Below are 19,350 nucleotides of genomic sequence, written 5' to 3'. Positions count from 1 at the left end.
CGGGGAGAGGGCAGGAAGGGGGCTGGGGCCCGGCGCCTGGAGAGCGGCCCGGCCCGGGACAGCGGGATGAGGTCAGCGGAGCCACGGTGCTGCAACTTTTGTCACACACATGCTCCGCATAGAGTCTTCTGAATCGGGCACCACTTTCCCAACTCCTTAAACGCACAAGAAGTAGGTGAAAAGCAGGTCCTGGGTAATGTGATTAGCACCAGACTAGATTATCCCAAGTGCTTTGATAGGAGAGAGAAAGGGAACGGTCCCCTGGTCCCCAGCCCGCGCTGTCACCGCCCTTAATTGATTTGAAGTGTCCCCACTCCCACCCCCACTTCCCCTTCTTCAGGCCCCAGGGCTGGTGATGAGCTCGTGTTTGCCAAACCTAACACCTCACCCTCCGGCCAACGCGAGCATCCGAGTATCCCCCACGCCCTCTCAAGCTTGGATGCTGTTCCCATCCGACCACTGCCTTTGGCTCACACCAGAGTTCTGCAGAGATGTCACCGCGAGGACACCCAAACAGGCTGCAGGGAAAAGAAAACTGTGAATTCAGGCAGGCTAGGGCAAACTCATCATCAGGAAAAGAGCTGCAGATCGCAAATTAAACCAAATGATGCCCAGAGATCACAGAATTTTAAAGGGAAACCTTTGGGGAAAGATTCAAAGATTTCATGTAAACAAATTTTCTTGGTAAATAAAGTTCCATTTGTTTCCATAACCACTCCCTCCCCAGTAAATGAATAATAAAATGTCTAAAGTTTAGGACTGTAAGCCTCCTCATTAAGTGAAGAAAGAGGGGCTCAAATGGGAAAATAACTTGCTCAAGATTCTGAAGGTAGACCCGAAGACGAAATGATTGATCTGTGAATGACCATGTGATATTGTTAATTCTGGTCTCCTAATTCACAGTTTGCAACAATTTGCAAACAGAAACAAATAGTATTGCAACAGAAACAAATGTTGCAGCTCCTTGGGGATCTTGCGGGTTCTGTTGGGGGCTCCTGTCTGACAACCAAATGCTCATGAAAATATGAGTATGCACCTCACTTTCAGGCCTGGCTCTCCATCCCATTTCTCTGCTCTTCTCTGTTTCTCTGTCTCCAGATCTCCATGACCCACCTCCAGGAGAATGAGATCGTGGTGTTCAGGGCAGCTGCAGATGGGCCTAGTCCCACTTTCTGGTGACTCAGTACAAGTGAGTCATTTGGCAAAAAAAAACATAAAGGAGGTTGTGTATAAACAAACTCACCTTAAATGAGGGAATGAGGAGTAAAGATTTGGTTTTATTTTGTTTTGTTTTTAAACAAACTAGTTTTCCAGGGCTCTCACACAGATCTTCCAGGTCTCTCCAAGAAAGTACCAAACAATAATCCCCCTGAAACTGACTTGATTTGCTCTCATGGCCTGAGCTCAACTTCTCTGGATGCTGCTCTCACAATAACAGGCAGGACTGCACAGCTGCCCAGACCCAGTCAGACAAGCCCCAACAGACTAGGACTGTGCTCAGAGGTTCTGTTCACTGCCACTCCCTTCCCTCCAAGGAGACCATGTCACATAGTATTGGTTGCACTCCCAGGCAAGCAGGAAGGTTTAAGGGTAGAATGGCCCTTACAGGCTTCTCGTGTGGATTCAGGGATCCTGTGAGAGAATCTGCCTTCTCTACTAAGACCCAAGGAGTAAACATGTACCTGCCACCTCCCCGCAATCCTCCCCCACTTCCCCAATCCCTCCCCACTTTAAGTACCACAGGTTTATCTCTCTCTAGTCTCCTCTCTGCCTTCTAAGAGAAATGACCAAGTTCAGGGTAACTACCAACTAGAAAGGGCTTAACCAGCAGATTAGGGGAGGGACACACAGGGAGAACTTGGAAAGATTGATCATGGTGTAGATGGATTCCAGCTCTTTTTCTTCTCCTCCTAGGGCAGAACAAGAGAAAACAGCAAAACAGCAAGAGAGCTGGAGGCAGTATAGAACCTTGGAAGGAACGGTTGACTTGGTGCTAGAGCCCTTGCTTCTTTTCTGCCCTTTACCACTGTTTAATTGTGTGATCTGGGCCACAGTTTCCAATCTCTAAAACAAAGATAGTCCTAGATGATTGCTAAGGAGAGTTCTAGCTCTGATGTTTTAGAGTTCAGTAAAGAACTTCCGGCACAGTAGCAAGGACGTATGAAATAGGTATCTCCCATCCAAGTACTGACAGAGTATAAATGTAAACTTGTCATGTGTAAGTGCCTGAAGGAGGGCACTCAGGAGGGTGTGTTGGGTTTTTCCGTGGACATGAAATTGAACCCTGATCTGAAAGCTGTGTAGGCTGTTAACCAGGCAAAGCAGACTGGGGAGAGGATGTACAAGGCCCCTGAGACAGGAGGAAGTGGGATACATGGAAAGGACTGGAAGAAAGCTATTGTGACTGAGATAGAGAGTGAGGAAGAGCATGGAAGGAGGTAAGCCTGGAGATTTGATAGGAACTAAAGCAGGGAGACCTAACAGTTCATTTTAAGGATTTGTTTATTTATTTTAAGAGTTTAAGGAAGTCATTATAAAGTGTTAAGTAGAGAAGGTAGAGTACGGTGAAGGTGGAGGAGAGGAGGGGAAGATAAGGGATGAGGGGTGACATGATTTGGGATTGGAAATCGTCATTCTAAGATGATAAGAGAATAATGATAAGAGGAATAATATGATAAGAGGAATAATTTAGAAAGAAACAAGAACTGATGCCTGGACTCTTGGAGTCCAAGAGGAAAGTGATAATTCTTGGATAAGGGTAATAGAAGTGAATTCAGAGGAAAATATGGATTTGAGAGATTGCAGTAGGTAAAATCCACCAGACATGCTGATGGACATGGAGGATGAGGGAGAGAGAGAGTGGCAAGGTTTCTCAGGTTTCTGGTTTGCATGATTGGATGGATGGTGGTACCATTCACAAGGAGAGGGAATGGTGGGCAAGAACTATTTGAATCTGCAGAGTTGGAGCTGAGGGGAGAGGTCCCAGTTTAAGGTTTGTAGTACAAGGGGATGGGATTACGTAGGGAAGAGAGTACCATAGTCAGAGAAGACAGGCTGAAAATGAGTCCTGGGGAACACAACATGAAGTGGCTGGGAGAGGAGGCTGAGCCAGAAAAAAGACTGGAAAGGAGCCACTGAGAGATAGGAGAAAACCCAGGAGAAGGTGACATCACCCCAGCAAAGGGAAGGAGATCCTGGCTCACAGTGTGCAATGCTGCCGAAAGGTCAAGTGAGGTGAAGACTGAAAATAGCCATTCGTTTTAGCAACGTGGAAATCACCAGTGATCCTAAGAAAAGTGACTTCAGAGGAGTGTTCAGAGCACAATCCACATGGAGAACAGTGGGAGGAGTGAGAGCCGAGGAAGCGAACTGGTGGAGATAACATTTCAAGAGAGTTTGGCTCTGAAGTGGGAGAGTGAGCTGGGACAGTAACTACAGGGGAATGAGTAGAGGGGAGTTCTTGTTTTTAGGGGGAACATTTGGACGTGGAAATGGTCTGTGTGGGAGGGAGAAAGTCAAAGGTGATGGGATAAGGTTTCTGAGAAGCAGGACGGGATGGAATCCTAGCCCAGGTGGACGGACTGGCCTGGGAAGAGGAAAAGAGGAGAGCATGGGGTACTGCAGAGCCTGGACTTCCTCTGAGACTTCCGTTTTCTTGGTAAAGTAGGGGACTTGACTTGTAAGAGAGGCTACTTGCTGTGAGTGGAGGGAACGAAGGGGCAGGCATGAGGGATTTAAAATTCTGAGAAACACCAATGTATTCTTTTCCTAGGGCTGCTGTAACAAAGTCCCACAAACTGGGTGGCCTAAAACAACAGAAATGTATCCTCTCACTGTTGCAGAGGCTGGAATTCTGAAATCAAGATGTCAACGGACCCATCCTCCCTCTGAAGGCTCCAGGAGAGAGCTCTTCTCTGCCTCTTCCTAGCTTTGGCGGTGGTTGGCAATGCTTGCTGTTCCTTGGCTTGTGGCCCCTGCCTCCATCATCATATGGTCTTCTTCCCACTGTGTGCATCTGTCTTCACATGGTCTTCTTAGAAGACACTGTTACTGGATTTAGGACCCCCTATAATCCAGTCTGATCTCATTTTATTCACATCTGCAAAGACGCTATTTTCAAATAAGGTCACATTCACGGATACCAGAAGTTAGGGCTTGAACATATCTTTTGGGGAGACATAATTCTATCCATTATCATTAAGACATTTAGAAACAGTTGTAGAGAGGGAGAGAAATGTCCCAGCATACCCAGCCCTGTCACGGGCCCGTGGGGACTGGTGAAGATAAACCAATAATGACAGTACGCTGCAGCATCAGCTGCTCTCCCACTTGCTCCTCTCTGCTCACTGGCATCCTTGGGCACAGCTGGGGCACCCCAGCCCTCTCCTGCTGCAGGGCAGGTTTCCCTCCCACAAGAATGGAACCTTCTGACCTCTCTTGACTCCTCCTCCCTTCCTGCCTCAGCCTCCATCTCTACCTCCCGTTCAGTCCCTTTCTCTGCCCCAAGGTACATGAAGAACTCTTGCAGACAGGAGCTGCAGAGCTGGCCCCACAGCACCAGAGATGTCATAGAAGAGCAGAATTCCAGCCCTCCATGGCACATGGGCTACATCTACACTATTTTGTTCAGAGCTCCAAGAAGCAGGTGCATTGGGATTTTCACCAAAGAATGAAAGGAATAAACCCATCTCCTTATTTTTTAACCCCTTAGAAGAAGACTTATTCTCTCCTTTCTGGAATGTCAGAAACAGTGTCATTTTGTCCAGGCTGCATTGACCTCTTTGCTGGACCCTGGGCACAGGGAGCCCTTGTGGCTTCTCCACCCACCAGTGCTGAGCTCCAGGGGAGTTTGCCTTGCAGGTCCAAGGTGAGAATATAAACACTGCAATCCCTCTGAAAACTGGCTGGAACCTCCTCCAGGGAGGAAGGGTTGCTCATGGGCTGGCCAGGCTCCCAAACATCATACGCAGCAACTCGGAGCTCCAACTTAACACAGCTTGGGGCAGGTCCTCAAATGACCTTCCGTTTCTTGTCTGCCCATCTGAGAGGACAATTCCATTCCAAACAACATTCCTTTGATAAAAATTGGTTACACACCGTAAACATCAATGAGCCAGGAACATTCTCCAGTGCAACAGGATTCTGATAAAGCAGTCCTATTTTGCAAAACCTTCCAGTGTGAAACATCCTCCCCACAGCAAGCAGGGAAATTCCTGGGATGCCACAACACTGGGCAGAGTGTCCAGGGCCCCAGGGAAGGAGCAGAACGTCTAGAGGTGGAGCTCCCATTGTGGGCAGAGGGACCTGGGTTTTCAATCATCTGTTCATCAATCACTCACTCAACAAATATTTGCCAAACACGTCCCAAGCGCCAGGCTCTGGTGGAGTCACTGGAAACACAGTGTTTCCACATGACTGCAAAAAGCATCGATGATTTCTTCTCCTCACACAGTCCAGGTTGACAGTTGGGGGCAATATCCACACACCTCTCTACCTCACTCGCTCTGTGAGTCTGGATGTATTCTTCCCCTCCAGCCCCCTCGGCCCTCATTCTGTTGGCTTTTCTGTTGTCGCTTTCTGTTTGCAGGTGTCTCTTCTTGAGCCTCTTCTGGGTCTTTCAGTCTCTATTCTTCAAGCCTCCCTTTGTGTCACCAAGTGCCTCCCAGCCCAGCCACTCCTCTACCTCTCCATCAGTCTGCCTTTCTTCCAATCAAGTCATCCCCATTTTTTTTCTCCTTCCCTCTTCTGTTTCTTCTCCTTAAGTGACTGTTGACACAGAACTAAATACATTTTTCTTAGGTTTGTGGAATATGCTTTCACATTCTCTGGTGTTTAGTTCTAAAATTGATTGAAAAATGTTTGTATTCTTCAGTGTTGTCTGATTTTCTTATAGCAGTATGTGTAGTTCTCTAAAACTGTTCTTTAAAATATGATGCCTGTATTAGTCCATTTTCATCCTGCTGTGAAGAAGTACATGAGACAGGGTAATTTATAAAGAAAAAGAGGCTTAATGAACTCATAGTTCCACATGGCTAGGGAGGCCTCACAGTCATGGCAGAAGGCAAAGGAGGAGCAAAGGCACGTCTTACATGGTGTCAGGCAAAAGAGCGTGTGCAGGAGAACTGCCCTTTATAAAACCATCAGATCCTGTGAGACTTACTATCATGAGGACAGAAAAACCCACCCCCATTATTCAGTTGCCTCCCACTGGGTCCCTCCCATGACACACGGGGATTATGGGAGCTACAATTCAAGAAGAGATTTGGGTAGGGACAAAGCCAAACCATATCAATGCCTGTGGGGAAAAGTGCCCATGAAATGCCAAAAACATGCAGAGCTCCAAGAATCTCACTTACTGAATACACTTGCGTAGCCACATCTTGGACTAAAAGATGCTTATGTTGCCTTTCAATATTCTCCTCCACACGTGTCACCACTGCCCTGATTTCTCTCAGCATGGATTCCTGTCTTTGATAAAAGACCAAATCCCTGGTTTGTATTTTATGGAAGTGAAATGCAGTCATATGGATTAGTTGGGTCTAGCTTCTACTGTCCAGGGCTTCACTCACTTTGTTGCATGTAGGCATGGACTCTTCATTGTCCTTGTGAGGTGGTGGCCATTGTGGGGCTATCCTGCAATTTACTTTCTCTTCTATTGTTAATAGGTATTAGGGTAGTTTCCATTTGCAGCTGTTACAAATACGCTGTGGTTAAAATTCATGTACATGTCTTTTAATGGCATGTGTTACTGTTATAATCAGGAAAGAAAAAAGAAAACTATTTCTATTTGGAAAGATGGGGATGGCTAAGTGGAATGTTTTCATAAAAGGACTCTGGAGTAGGAGACAGAACACAAGTCTTCATTCTGGCTTCTCCATTCTCGATTCTACAACTTTGGGCCAATCAGTTAACCTCAGTGAGTTTCAGTTTTCTTATCTGTAAAATATGAACAGTAATGCCTGTCACTGGTAGGCATTACTACCTTACAGGGTAACTGTAACAATCAAATGAGATGATGGACATGAGGAAAAAAAAAAATTTTAAGGTATCATGCAAAAAATAATGGCCAGGTGTGGTGACTCATGCTGTAATCCTAATGCTTTGGGAGGCTGAAGCAGGAGGATTTCTTGAGCCCAGGAGTTCAAGACTAGCCTGGGCAACATAGTGAGACTCTGTCTCTATAAAACTAAAATGAAATAAAAATTAGTCAGGCATGATGGCATGCACCTGTAGTCTCAGCTACTTTGGAGGCTGAGGCAGGAGGATCACTTGAGTCCAAAAGTTCAAGGTTACCGTGAGCCATGATCATGCAACTGCACTTCAGCCTGGGCAACAGAGCAAGACCCTGTTTAATAATAATAATAACAATAATAATAATGTATTTATTTCTCTTATTAAAGAAAAATTGAACAGCAACAATGTGATGCTCTTGATTTATCTGTTTTAAATTTTGAACTTGTGACTTTCATTAGACATGAGAGCTCCTGAATCCCTGATCCACTGTGGGCCACGAAAGAGAAATGTCTCAAAATGTCCAATCTCCAAAGGTCTATGTTTAGCATGAGCAAGTGGGAACATGTGGCCTGTGCCATGTTTTTCCTCTTCCAGGTGGTCGTTGTCTCACATTAGCTGGGGACTCCTGGTCTAGATGAGCAACGGAAAAACTGACCGAATGAGCCGTAAAGGACCTTAGGGGTAGACTCCAGCCCCTCAAGGGAAGCCATGTACCCACAGAGGATGCACAGAAGGCCAGATCTGGACCTGTCTTCAGACAGCAGCCAGTGCCCCATCCTCTATCTTACACTGCCCAGCCTCATATAGCAAGGATCTGACGAGAGTGTGGGTGGGAGACAGGACTCCAAGTCTGACGACCATCAGAGCCAATCTAAGACTCTTCACTCTCCACCAGCATGGATCATCTGTTAGTTTATGGAGTCTGTTGGAGTCCACACACTGGTGAAGATAGGCAGGGCGCCCTCCCACCCAAGTTCTTCCTCCTCATCCACCCAAAACAAACCTAGTGTCCTGAGGCTCATGCCCTGAAATGTGTTGTTTCCTCAGGCCTTGCCAAGATGGTTTCTACAAGGGGAGACCTTGAGCAGCCAGCCCACAGATTCTTTGTGATTACCCACCACACCAGCAGCCCTGCGCTCAGTGCTCTGGGGATACAAAGCTACAGGCTTCCTGCCCTTGGGGCACTCCCACCTGGGTGAGGGGAGAAGTATAGCCTGAATGACAGAGAGTGATATGAGTGAGGAAGGGTCTATAGTGCAAGGGGGCTCTGAGGATGAGCAACATGTGAGAGGGGTTCTGGGGCAAGAGCTCCTGAGAGTCTCCTGGGGAGACAGGGAAATGAATGAGAGCCTTGAAAACTACATGAAACTGGTGATTCTCAGCCCTGGCTGGACATCACACGTGTCAGGGGAGCTTTCACAAAATGCCAGTGCCTGGAACCCCCCTACTCTATCACAATCACTGGCTGTGGGGCCTGGACATCAGTATTTTTCCAAAGCTTCCCAAGTGGGTCTAATGTGCGGCCACACCTGGAACTGAAACTTACTGCACTAGGAAACAGAGACTCAGTGTAGGTTTTCAGCAGCAGAGGGACATGATCAAAGGGTTGCTCAAGAAACATTTATTGAAGGGAGAGGGCCAAGGCTGGAAAACTACCTATTGGATACTATGCTGACTAGTTGGGCAATGAGATCCTGAGAAGTCCAAACTTCAGCATCACACAATATACCTATGTAACAAACCTGCACATGTGCTTCCTGAATCTAAAATAAAATGTTTAGAAGAACATTTAGTGAGCACCTACTCTGGCTATCCAAAGATGAAGAAGATATGGCCTGGACACAACAATATATGTAAGTGCCTGCCCTTGTCCAGCCAACAGATTAGGAGAAAAAACTGGATCCATAAATATGTGTGATGTAAGGGAAGTTATTTCACATAAGTATGAACCAAGTGCTCTAAGGACATTGACAGTTGCTAGAGAAAGCATTCTTAGAGATCTTAGAACTCTTTCCTCAGAGATGTTTAGGAGTTTCCCAAGCAAAGAAAACAGAGGAGAACATTATAAATGGAAGGCAGAGTGCTACACAGGTGCTGAGTCCTATGGGAACCAGGTGTGCTCAGGGAATATTGGGAGAGGGGGACAGGAGGCTGGAAAGAATGGGGAAGGTAAACGCCAAGGGCCTGAATTCTATCTGAGCTCTCAGTATTTGAACAATGAGACAGAGAAGGCAGATCAGAAAAGAGAGAGGAAGGTAGACCAGTTAGAAGCCCATGTAGTGATTCAGATGTAAGGTGATGAAGGGCTGGACCAAGAAATTGACAATGGGAATGAGGAAGGGAGAAACCCAAGAGAGATTTCCTAAAAAGGCAATGGTATTTGGTAACAGAACAGAGATAAAGAAAGAGGGAGAGGTGAAGATGGTTCCACAGTGACTAATTTGAGACAACGGGATAGATAACACAGCAACAGCAAAGACTGAGGATGCTGGGTAGATGACTTAAATTTTGTTTAACTCCAAGATATCCACATGGAGATGTATCCAAAAGGCTAGCAGAAGGACCGAAGTTGGATTGTAGAAGGTGAAGGGGGAAAATGCAAGGAGAGAAAGTGGAATATCCAGATACAAACTATATACACCAGGTACTTGGCAGGAGAAGGAAAGAACAGGGGTGGCACCTGGCAGATCAAGTACCAGCATATTTGCCAGCACTGGCTCTTGTGTGGGTTGAGACCAGAGAAAGGAGGGGGAAACAGGAGTCACTGGGGAGATGGTCCATAAGGCACAGGAGCATGGCATCCAACAGAGAGGGGGGAAGAGTTTGCCTTTAGAGAGGACAGGCATGTCCTTTTTTTTTCTTTTGAGACAGAGTCTCACTCTGTTGCCCAGGCTGGAGTGCAGTGGCATGATCTGGCTCACTGCAACCTCTGCCTTCTGGGCTCCAGCAATTCTCGTGCCTCAGCCTCCCGAGTAGCTGGGATTACAAACACACCATCACATCTGGCTAATTTTTGGAGACGGGGTTTTGACATGTTGGCCAGGCTGGTCTCGAACTCCTGACCTCAAGTGATGCATCCGCCTCGGCCTCCCAAAGTGCTGGGATAACAGGCGTGAGCCACCACGCCTGACTAGGGCAGGCATTTCTTAATAGAGGTAGAGATGTCTGCGAAAACGTTCCTCAGGGCCCAGGTCCTATCTAAAGAGAATAGATCAAAATTATCTAAAACGGGGCTCAGGAAACATTTTCTGTAAAGGGAAAGATAGTAAAATTTTAGGCTTTGTAGGCCCTATGGTGTCTGTCACAACAGCTGCAGAACTCTGCTGCTGCAGCGTAAAAGTGGCCACCGACAACGCATGAGTGGGTGTGCTGTGTTCCAGTAAAGCTTTCGTTTCAAAAACAGGCAGTGATTACTATTGTTAATTTTACATTATGTGAATTTCACCTCAATTAAAACAAAAGCAGGCCATGGGTTTGATTTGACCCATGGGGCTGTAGTTTGCAAACACCTGTTCTAGACAGTGGGGCAAGAAGGGTGAAGGGCAGGAGGGGGAGGAGCACTTGGGGACTTAGAGAAGACAAGGGCTAGGCTGGCTTCCATGGGTCCCAGGAACAGTGACCAGTGAGTGATCTGAGTTCAAATCTGGCTCTGTCACTTCCCAGCTATGGGACTTTCAGTAAATTACTTATTTACTTATCCCGAGCCTCAGTTTCCTCTTCTATAAAATGGGGGAAAAGAGTACCTAACTCATTGCATTGTTCTGAGAATCAAATGAGATAATGAATGTAGGTGGCTAGCATAAGGGTCAATAAAGATTTTCTTATTTAATTTTAGGATTGACTATGAATTGCAAGACCCTAGCTGTTCCTAGGGCTCCAAGCCCTTTCTGGGCTCCCTGATCATGGATCAGCTCTTCTGTGGACTGGCGTCCAGGCAGGGCTTGGAGCCCTAGCAGCCAGAGAGGTGAGACTGGAAAGAAGGGAGGAGTTGGGGCTGGGGTGGGAGGTAAAGGAAGAGGCCCTACCAGTCAGTGGCAGAAAGAACAAAATGTGTATCTCCAGATCTACAGAGAAATAGACCCCACAGGTGCAAACACAAACTTCATGCACACATGCACGCCAAGATGATGCAGCCCATCTCCACCATGCTTAGTAAAACAAGGTTCTGAAGTGCTTTGTCTCCAGCTCATCAACTTGACCCACAGGGACGGGCCTCGCTGCCGTGTGGTGTATTGGACCCCAGTGTGGACCAGTGTGTCTCACTGGCACCAGCACATGAAGTTCTGGTCTGGGACTCCTGCTGCTCACCGCAGAGCCCGGAGCTGATGGAGACAGTTAGTCACAGACTCAGGGCAGCCCAAAGCCCTTTCACCTGTGCTTCTCAAGCTTTAACGAATCACCTGGGGAGGGGTTGCTTAAACGGAAGGGCCCCAAATCTGCATATTAGAAGCATCCCAGATGATTTTTTATTACATCAGTAAGCTGAGGACTACACTTGCAGACATAAGGCTTTACTTCCTCATCTTTCAAGGCAGTCGTATGATGGTACAAGGAGGTCCCCAACTTCCTTCCTGGACTGCAGCTATACAGCAGGGTCCACCCTTATCTCTTATGCTTCCTCCTCATTGCTCATGAGAAAAAGATAATCTGAGGTTGTATTTCTTGGGGTAACATGAGTAATTCTGAAATAAATGTGAGGATGTTCCAAGACACTGGGTTTATCCAGAAAAGCAAAACACCAGTCCGGAAAGAGCTGATCCAGTGTTCTTCAGCCAATAAGAAAACGTTATGGGTAATCTCTCTTCTCAGAACACTTCAGTTGAACCATCAAGTGCAGCCTATTCCAAGACCAGTTTGCTCTCATGCTGGCCATCCAAGAGATCTGTGCCCGATTCTCGCGTCTTCATCCTAGAACACTCTGTTGCTAGTACCTACAAACTGAGCTTCAGGCTGCTAGGGAAGCGGTTGCTGTTATCTAGTATCACAGTTTGTCTGAATCAAGCAAAATAGCTTTGCACATGTAGACATTTAATACATACTTAGTGAGTGATGGAACAAATCCATGATGGGTTATACAGGCTGACGGCATGTCAAGAATACTTAAAACCATAAATTGAGATGATTGCTTACAGAAGATACACCTCTACTCCTGTAGATGCAGTTGATTGGGCAAAAAGACCAACACAGATCATGAATAAATGACAGTGTGTGAACCTAAACTACAAAGTCATCCACTACACACACACACACACACACACGCAAACATACACTCAATTTATCAAAATGTATATACAGTCATGTGTCATTTAATGACAAGGATACGTTCTGAGAAATGTATCCTTAGGCAATTGTGGTGTTGTTTGAGCATCATAGAGTGTACTCACACAAACCCAGAAGGTACTGCCTACTATGCACCTAGGCTGTGTGTCATAGGCTACTATTCCTATGCCACAAACCTATACACCATGTTACTGTACTGAATACTGTAGACTACTGTAACACAATGGTAGTCGTTTATCTAAATATGGAAAAGGTGCAGCAAAATACAGTATAAAAGATCTGAAAAGGTACACCTGTACAGGGCACTTATGGTAAATGGATCTTGCAGGACTGGAAGTTGCTCTGGGCGAGTCAGTGAGTGAGAGGTAGGTGAATGTGAAGGCCTGGGACACTCCTGTGCATGACTGTAGACTTCATGTAGTCACTGTGTTTAGGCTACACTAAATTTATAAAAAATTTTTTCTTTCTTCAATAATAAATTAACCTTAATGTAACATTTTTACTTTATAATTTTTTTAACTTAACTTTTTGTCTCTTTTATATTAACATTTAGCTGAAACACAAACACATTGTATTATACAAAAAGATGTTCTTTCTTTATATCCTTTACATCCTTATTCTATATTTTCTGCTTTTTTCTACTTTTCTACTATTTTTCTAATTTTCTAATTTTTTTCTACTTTTAAAATTTTTTTACTTGTTTTTACTTTTTAAACTTTTTTGTTAAAAACAAAGATACACACATTAGCCTAGATCTACACAGGGTCAGGATCATCAGTATCACCGTCTTCCGCCTCCACATCTTGCCCCACTGGAGGGTCTTCAGGGCCAATAACACACATGGAACTGCCATCTCCTGTGATATCAATGCCTTCTTCTAGAATACCTCCTGAAGGACCTGCCCGAGGCTGTTTTACAATTAACTCTTTTTTTTTTTTTTTTAATCTGGAAATACCAGATTAGGTTTACTTTAAATTTTAAAAAGAGATTTTAGCAGATTTAATTTTTCTTTTTTCTACACCACTTAATTCTTTTTTAATAATTAGCAGGTGTACACCCTAAAATAACAATAAAAAGGTTGAGTGTGGTGGCTCACACCTGTAATCCCAGCACTTTGGGAGGCCAAGGAGGGCAGATTACTTGAGGTCAGGAGTTCAAGACCAGCCTGGCCAACGTGGTGAAACCCTGCCTTTATTAAAAACACAAAACAAAATTAGCTGGGTGTGGTGGTGCACACCTGTAATCCCAGCTACTTGGGAAGCTGAGGTGGGAGGATCGCTTGAACCCGGGAGGCAGAGGTTGTAGTGAGCCGAGATCGTGCCACTGCACTCCACCCTGGGTGACGGAGCAAGACTCTGTCTCAAACAAAATGAAAAATAAAAACAATAAAATATATATATACACTAAATATTTATGTATACTAAATATATAAACCAGTAACATGGTTGTTTATTATCAAGTATTATGTATTGTATATAATTGTATTAATATGTGCTATACTTTTATACAACTGGCAGTTAAGTAGGTTTGTTTACACCAGCATCACCACAAACACATGAGTAATGTGTTACGACATTATAATGGCTATAACATCACTAGGTGATAGGAATTTTCTTATGGGACCACTGTCATATATGTGTTCTGTCATTGACCCAAATGTCATCATGTGGCACAAGACTGCATCTAAATGCATGTTGTTCCTTCCAAATCAGTCCCTTGGGAAGCCTCACAGAATTATTCCAGTGACACAGTCAATCCTCAAAATGTGCTGCATGGGTATCTCATCTTTGGAATTTGCCTCAAGAGTTGGTTTACTTTATGGTCACACCTCATTTTTGACCCAAAGAAGGTGATTTAGCTTGATCAGTCCCCTTATTCCCAGGCTTGGTTCCAAATGATTTCTGGTGTTTCTAGGAATCAAAAGAACTCTCAAAGGATAAAAATTTATCATTCATTAGAATATTCAAAGGCTCTGAAGAGAGTACCAAAAATGGAATCCCAAGCATGATTTGAAGAACGGCAGAATTGTTGGCTGGAGTGTGTGATTCACCACAGGAGACAGAGCTCTGAAGGCACAAACTTAGTCAAGTTAGGAGACTCACTCATTTGCCCTTAATAAGGAACTTCATCCAGTTTTCTCATCCAGCAGCATGGTGGCAGGAACTGGCTAGATGCCCACCAAACCCAGTCCTCTTCTTCCTGAGCACACAGCCGCTCTGTAACTCCCAGACTGACTTTCAGTTTGACAGATTATGTGTCTACTTCTGGCCAACTGAATGCAGGAAGTGACAGGAGCCCTTTCAGCCTTGGCCCCTAAAACCTTTCTGGGTTCCTCCATGTGTCTGTTTTCTTTCACCTGCCAGCTGGGTGCTGAGAATTCAGGGGAAGACTGAGGTCATAGAAGATGTTCAAGCCATGCAACTGAAGGAGGTCAGGTCCCTGAATGACAGTGTAAAGAAAAACTTCTCATTCCCTTCTGACTTGCACTGGACTGTAACATGAACTAGGAATAAATTTATAGTGTTCAGTCACGGCAATGTGGGGGCTGTTTGTTACAGCAGCAAGTCTGGCCTGACTGATACGGACACACAGAGTTACACTGAGTTGCCTATGTGAGAAGCAGCTTAAGTAGAATAGAAATTGACACTGCCATTTGGAGCATTTATCCTTATGACTTTCAGTTTGGGGTTTGTATTTGAAGCCAGTGTTGTTTTCTCCATCGTCAGCCTCTTAATACATATGGTATATGTCACATCACACAGATCAGCACTCGTCAAGCCCTCCTGCTGGTTGCTGGGGCATGACTGCTAATTCTTTGAAATGCCACCTGCCCTCAGAGCTCCCCAAAGTGAATCTGATGTATACCACATGGCCCATATTTTAAGCCAGGCTTCACATTTGGTGAGTTCAACCTTCTCTAACAGAAACAGGAAAGTGCACACATATACACATGCACTGGTGTGTGTTATTTAAAACAAGATAAAACAGAAAAAAACAAACGCAGGCTTTCCAATGTTTTAGAGACTCTCATTTAGAGAATCACTCTGCATCTTTTAGAAGGTGGCTGTGTCCCCCTTCACGCCAATGAATGGTGGTAAGCCTGCGTCCTCCACTCACCCTTGGCTGGTTGGAGGTTGGGAACAGGGAGCGGGTGCCAGCCGTGATGCTGCAGAATGGGCTGCATTCCCGGAAGCACAGCCAGCTGGAGACCCCTGATGCTGGTGGGCCTTTCTCACCATCTGTTTTGCCTTCTACTTGAATGTGGCCTTCTTCCCAAGAAGAGTGTCTTATCAAGAGTCAGGGGCTTAAGCCTCTCCTTCCTGCCTCAAGCTGACAAACTGGCATCCGTTTCTGCTGTGAGCCTCCCCAAAGGAGCCCAGGTGCATCTCCAAGATGCAGGACTGCTCAGCAGTATTTGGTGAGCACAGATTTCTGCAATCTCCCTGCCGATTGAGAAGTGCAAGCAATGTAGAAAAATCTCCAGCCCACACACTTCCACAGTGGATCCTCTCCTCTCAGACGTCTATGAGGACCTCAAAGAGATAAGACAGAGCAAGGTGTGAGTTGTTTACTCTCGGGTAAGCCACGGTTCAAAAGAACTGGAGAGCAAGGTAGGTTTTAAGTAACATTTCCAGCCAGGTGCAATGACTCATGCCTGTAATCCCAACACTTTGGGAGGATGAGGTAGGTGGATTGCCCGAGCCCAGGAGTTTGAGACCAGCCTGGGCAACAGAGTGAGACCCTGTCTCTGCAAGAATAAATTTTTTTTTTTTTTTTTAATTTTTTTTGAGACAGAGTCTTGCTCTGTCACCCAGGCTGGAGTGCAGTGGCCAGATCTCAGCTTACTGCAAGCTCCGCCTCCCGGGTTTTATGCCATTCTCCTGCCTCAGCCTCCCGAGTAGCTGGGACTACAGGCGCCCACCACCTCGCCCGGCTAGTTTTTGTATTTTTTAGTAGAGACAGGGTTTCACCGTGTTAGCCAGGATGGTCTTGATCTCCTGACCTCGTGATCTGCCCGTCTCAGCCTCCCAAAGTGCTGGGATTACAGGCTTGAGCCACCGCGCCCGGCCAAAGAATAAAAAAATTTTTTTAAGTTACCTGAGTATGGTAGTGAGTGTCTGTGGTCCCAGCTACTCAGAAGGCTGAGGCGGGAGGATCGCTGAGCTTGGAAGATTGAGGCTGCAGGGAATTACGACTGTGCCACTGCACTCCAGTCTAGGTGACAGGGTGGGCTCCTGTCTCTAAATAAATAAAATAAAATAAAAAATTTCCAAGGCTCTGGGAAGGGAGGGAGAAGGCTGGGCAGAGGAGTGATACAGGGTAGTGGCCAAATAAATTTGATAGGCCAAGGGGGTGGCTGGGTGGGGCGGTGGGCAGAGCTGAAATGGCAGTTGAGCGGCCGCTCTGCAGCTTCTCCTCTCTCTGATTTGGGCTTGCAGGTTTCCTGGTGCTGGCTAGTGAGGGTGCACTGCTGTGTCTGTGTCTCACGTGACACAGCATGACCTGCTGAAGCAGAACCTCACTGTGCTCCAAAATTCCAGGTGAGCAGGTGCCAAGACACACTGCAGTTTTCATGGCTTTTTTTTTTTTTTTTTTCCTTATGGTGTTGCCTACAGTAAGTGGCACGGAATGAGCAGGGGTGGTAGGAGAATATTCTTGAGATGCTCCTCCACATCCCCCACCAACACCCCGTCTTTATCTCCTCCAAAAAAATGTGTCTCACTGTTTTAGTACTCACAACTCCACGTGGAGGAAGGTAGGATTATAACTCCCACGTTACAGAGAAGGGAAGCAAAGCTCAGAGATTAAGAAGCTCTCCCAAGGCCACAGAGCTAGTAAGTGCCACAGCCAAGATGGAAACCGGAGATTTTCTTTCCCAATTCCCATGAATTTGCAGCTACACCAACCTCCTTCTCAGGTGACCTCACTTAAAGGTAAAAGGCAGGAAGAAGAGGCCTGGGCTGCAGGTAGGCCTGCCCTCTCCTGCCTGGGGCTTTCTGCCCCATGTGTCTGTCCATCTCATTCTCTTAGTTCAGAAGCCTTGCCATGTCCTCTCACCAACCTGGTTCGAAACTCGCTTCCTCCAAGAAGTCTCCTGAGCTTCTTCCTCACTGGTTGTCTCCCCAGCACTTGTGGATTCATCTTGTAGCATGTTGCTTGGCTGCGTGCTGTATGCTTTGTGGTTATGCTCCAGCCATTTCCCGCATGCCCTCAAGTCGCATAAGGCAGGCAGAAGGATGCCCCTCCAAAAATGATCTGGTCCTAATCCTCAAAGCCTGTGAAGATGTCACTTACAGGACAAAAAGGACTGTGAAGCTTTGATTAAATTAAGGATCTTGAGACTGGGAGACTGTGCTGGATTATCCAGGTGGGCCCGATCTAATCACAAGGGTCCTTCAAAGCAGAAGAGGGAGGCAGGAGAGCCAGAGAAGGAGGTGAGATGGCAGAAGCAGAGGCCAGAGGAGATGCGCTTGCTGCCTGCTGGAGCTGAAGATGCAAGGGCCCCGATCAAGGAAAGCGGACACCTCTAGAAGCTGGAAAAAGGAGACGACCACCCCGCAGAGCCTGCAGCAGGAGCCCAGCTCTGCCGACGCTTCGATTCTAGCCAGTGAGACCCAGTTCAGCCTTCTGACCTCTAGAACTGTAAGATAACAAACCTGTGTTGCTTTAAGCCACTAAACGTGTGCACGTTTGTTGTAGCAGTCACAGGAAAGTAACACTGCAGGGCTGGGTGGGTGTACTGCTCACTTTGTTCCTGTCTCTACTCTCCCTCAAGACCATTTCCACAGGCCCCCAGTGCAGCTGGAGCTCAGCATACACTGGGGGCTCTGAGAACTGGAAGTGACTGGCCCCTGCCCCTCCAGGGGTCTGGGCTGGCTCCTCGGCCTCTCCTCCCACTGGCCTAGTCTCAGGGGTGGAAAGCCCCTTGCTGGCCCTCCCCCCATTCTCCAGTGTAGCAAGGAGAGCAGAAATAGGAACCAACAAATGTGTCAGGGAAAGAGGGGATCAGAAGCTGGATTTTTCCTGAACCTGGATCATGCAAATTCATTTTAAAAATAAAACCCTGTAACATTTAGAGGATTGATTTTTGCTCTCACTCTCCAGCCTTCCTTCCTCATTCTCTAGGCACACAGGGTGGCCTGCAAGCCACTTCAGGATCTGCCTTTGCCTACCTCTCCTGCCTCAGGCTGCTGCAGCCCATAGGCTCCTTAAAGCCTAAATTATGGCCAGTCCCCACACACTGTGTCTCATCTCCTTGCCTTTGATCACACCATCCCCTCTGTGTAGATGCCCAGCCGTCCTCTCTGCAGCTAACTGCTTGGGTGCGGGTCATTTACCTCCTCCTCCAGGGAACCCTTCCTGACCATTGTCAGAGTGGGCTAGGGGCTTCTTTGCCCACCCATGGACCCTGGCTCTGCCGCTCTCTCCACTGTCACCACACTGGACTCCTTTCTTCAGTCCTCATTTCCCTCTTCTACTTATGGAGAGGATGGAACTCCCACCCAACTCCCTTCCTCCACGACAAAGAAGAGGGAACACTTTGTCCCCTGCTCCACCTCTGCCGTCCTGTATTTCCTCCTCCCCACGGTAGGGGGCAATCTGATTGGTCACTGCCTGGACCACCCTGCATTGGTAGGCAGGGCCCTGAGCTGAAAGGTAATGTGTGGCCACCACATGGTCTCTGTCCATCTGTCACTGGGTGATGAGACCAGCTGCCCTCATCACCCAGATAGGCATTCTTTCTCTTGGTACCAGCTTCTCATCCATCCTCATGGGGTCTCTGGATTCTTAGACTTAAGAGGAATAAAGGTAGACTCTAGAGGACCTGTGTCAACCCTCTGATCTCGACTGCATTCTCCACTACAGCTCTTAACAAAAACTGTGCACCCTCTTCCTGGTATTAATACATTAACAGACACATTGTTTCCCATCCCCTCAGTCAAAAACCTAGATAGAAGGAAGGATGATGGAATCCTGGACCTGAAACTCCCACACTAATTTATAATTGTGCAGGATACCCCCTATTGTATAGGTGAGAGGACTTGTTAGCATGAC

General features: G+C 46.5%; 1 protein-coding gene across 1 annotated transcript in view; it reads right to left on the bottom strand.

The window, feature by feature from the left end:
* Positions 1-17,446, bottom strand: part of HEG1 (heart development protein with EGF-like domains 1) — a 113,846-nt gene extending 96,400 nt beyond the window's left edge. The window contains exons 1-2 of the mRNA XM_011950855.1: positions 17,353-17,446; positions 15,412-15,563 (exon numbers count right to left, since the gene is read on the bottom strand). Of these exons, the coding sequence (XP_011806245.1) occupies positions 15,412-15,563; positions 17,353-17,446 (246 nt within the window). The remainder of the gene's footprint in view (positions 1-15,411; positions 15,564-17,352) is intronic.
* Positions 17,447-19,350: the final 1,904 nt, after the last annotated feature.

This window comes from Colobus angolensis, unplaced genomic scaffold (assembly GCF_000951035.1).
Source record: "Colobus angolensis palliatus isolate OR3802 unplaced genomic scaffold, Cang.pa_1.0 Scaffold31, whole genome shotgun sequence".
Taxonomy (NCBI): Eukaryota; Metazoa; Chordata; class Mammalia; order Primates; family Cercopithecidae; genus Colobus; species Colobus angolensis.
The sequence above is the reverse complement of the archived record's forward strand: the minus strand, read 5'-3'. Positions and strand labels throughout refer to the sequence as shown.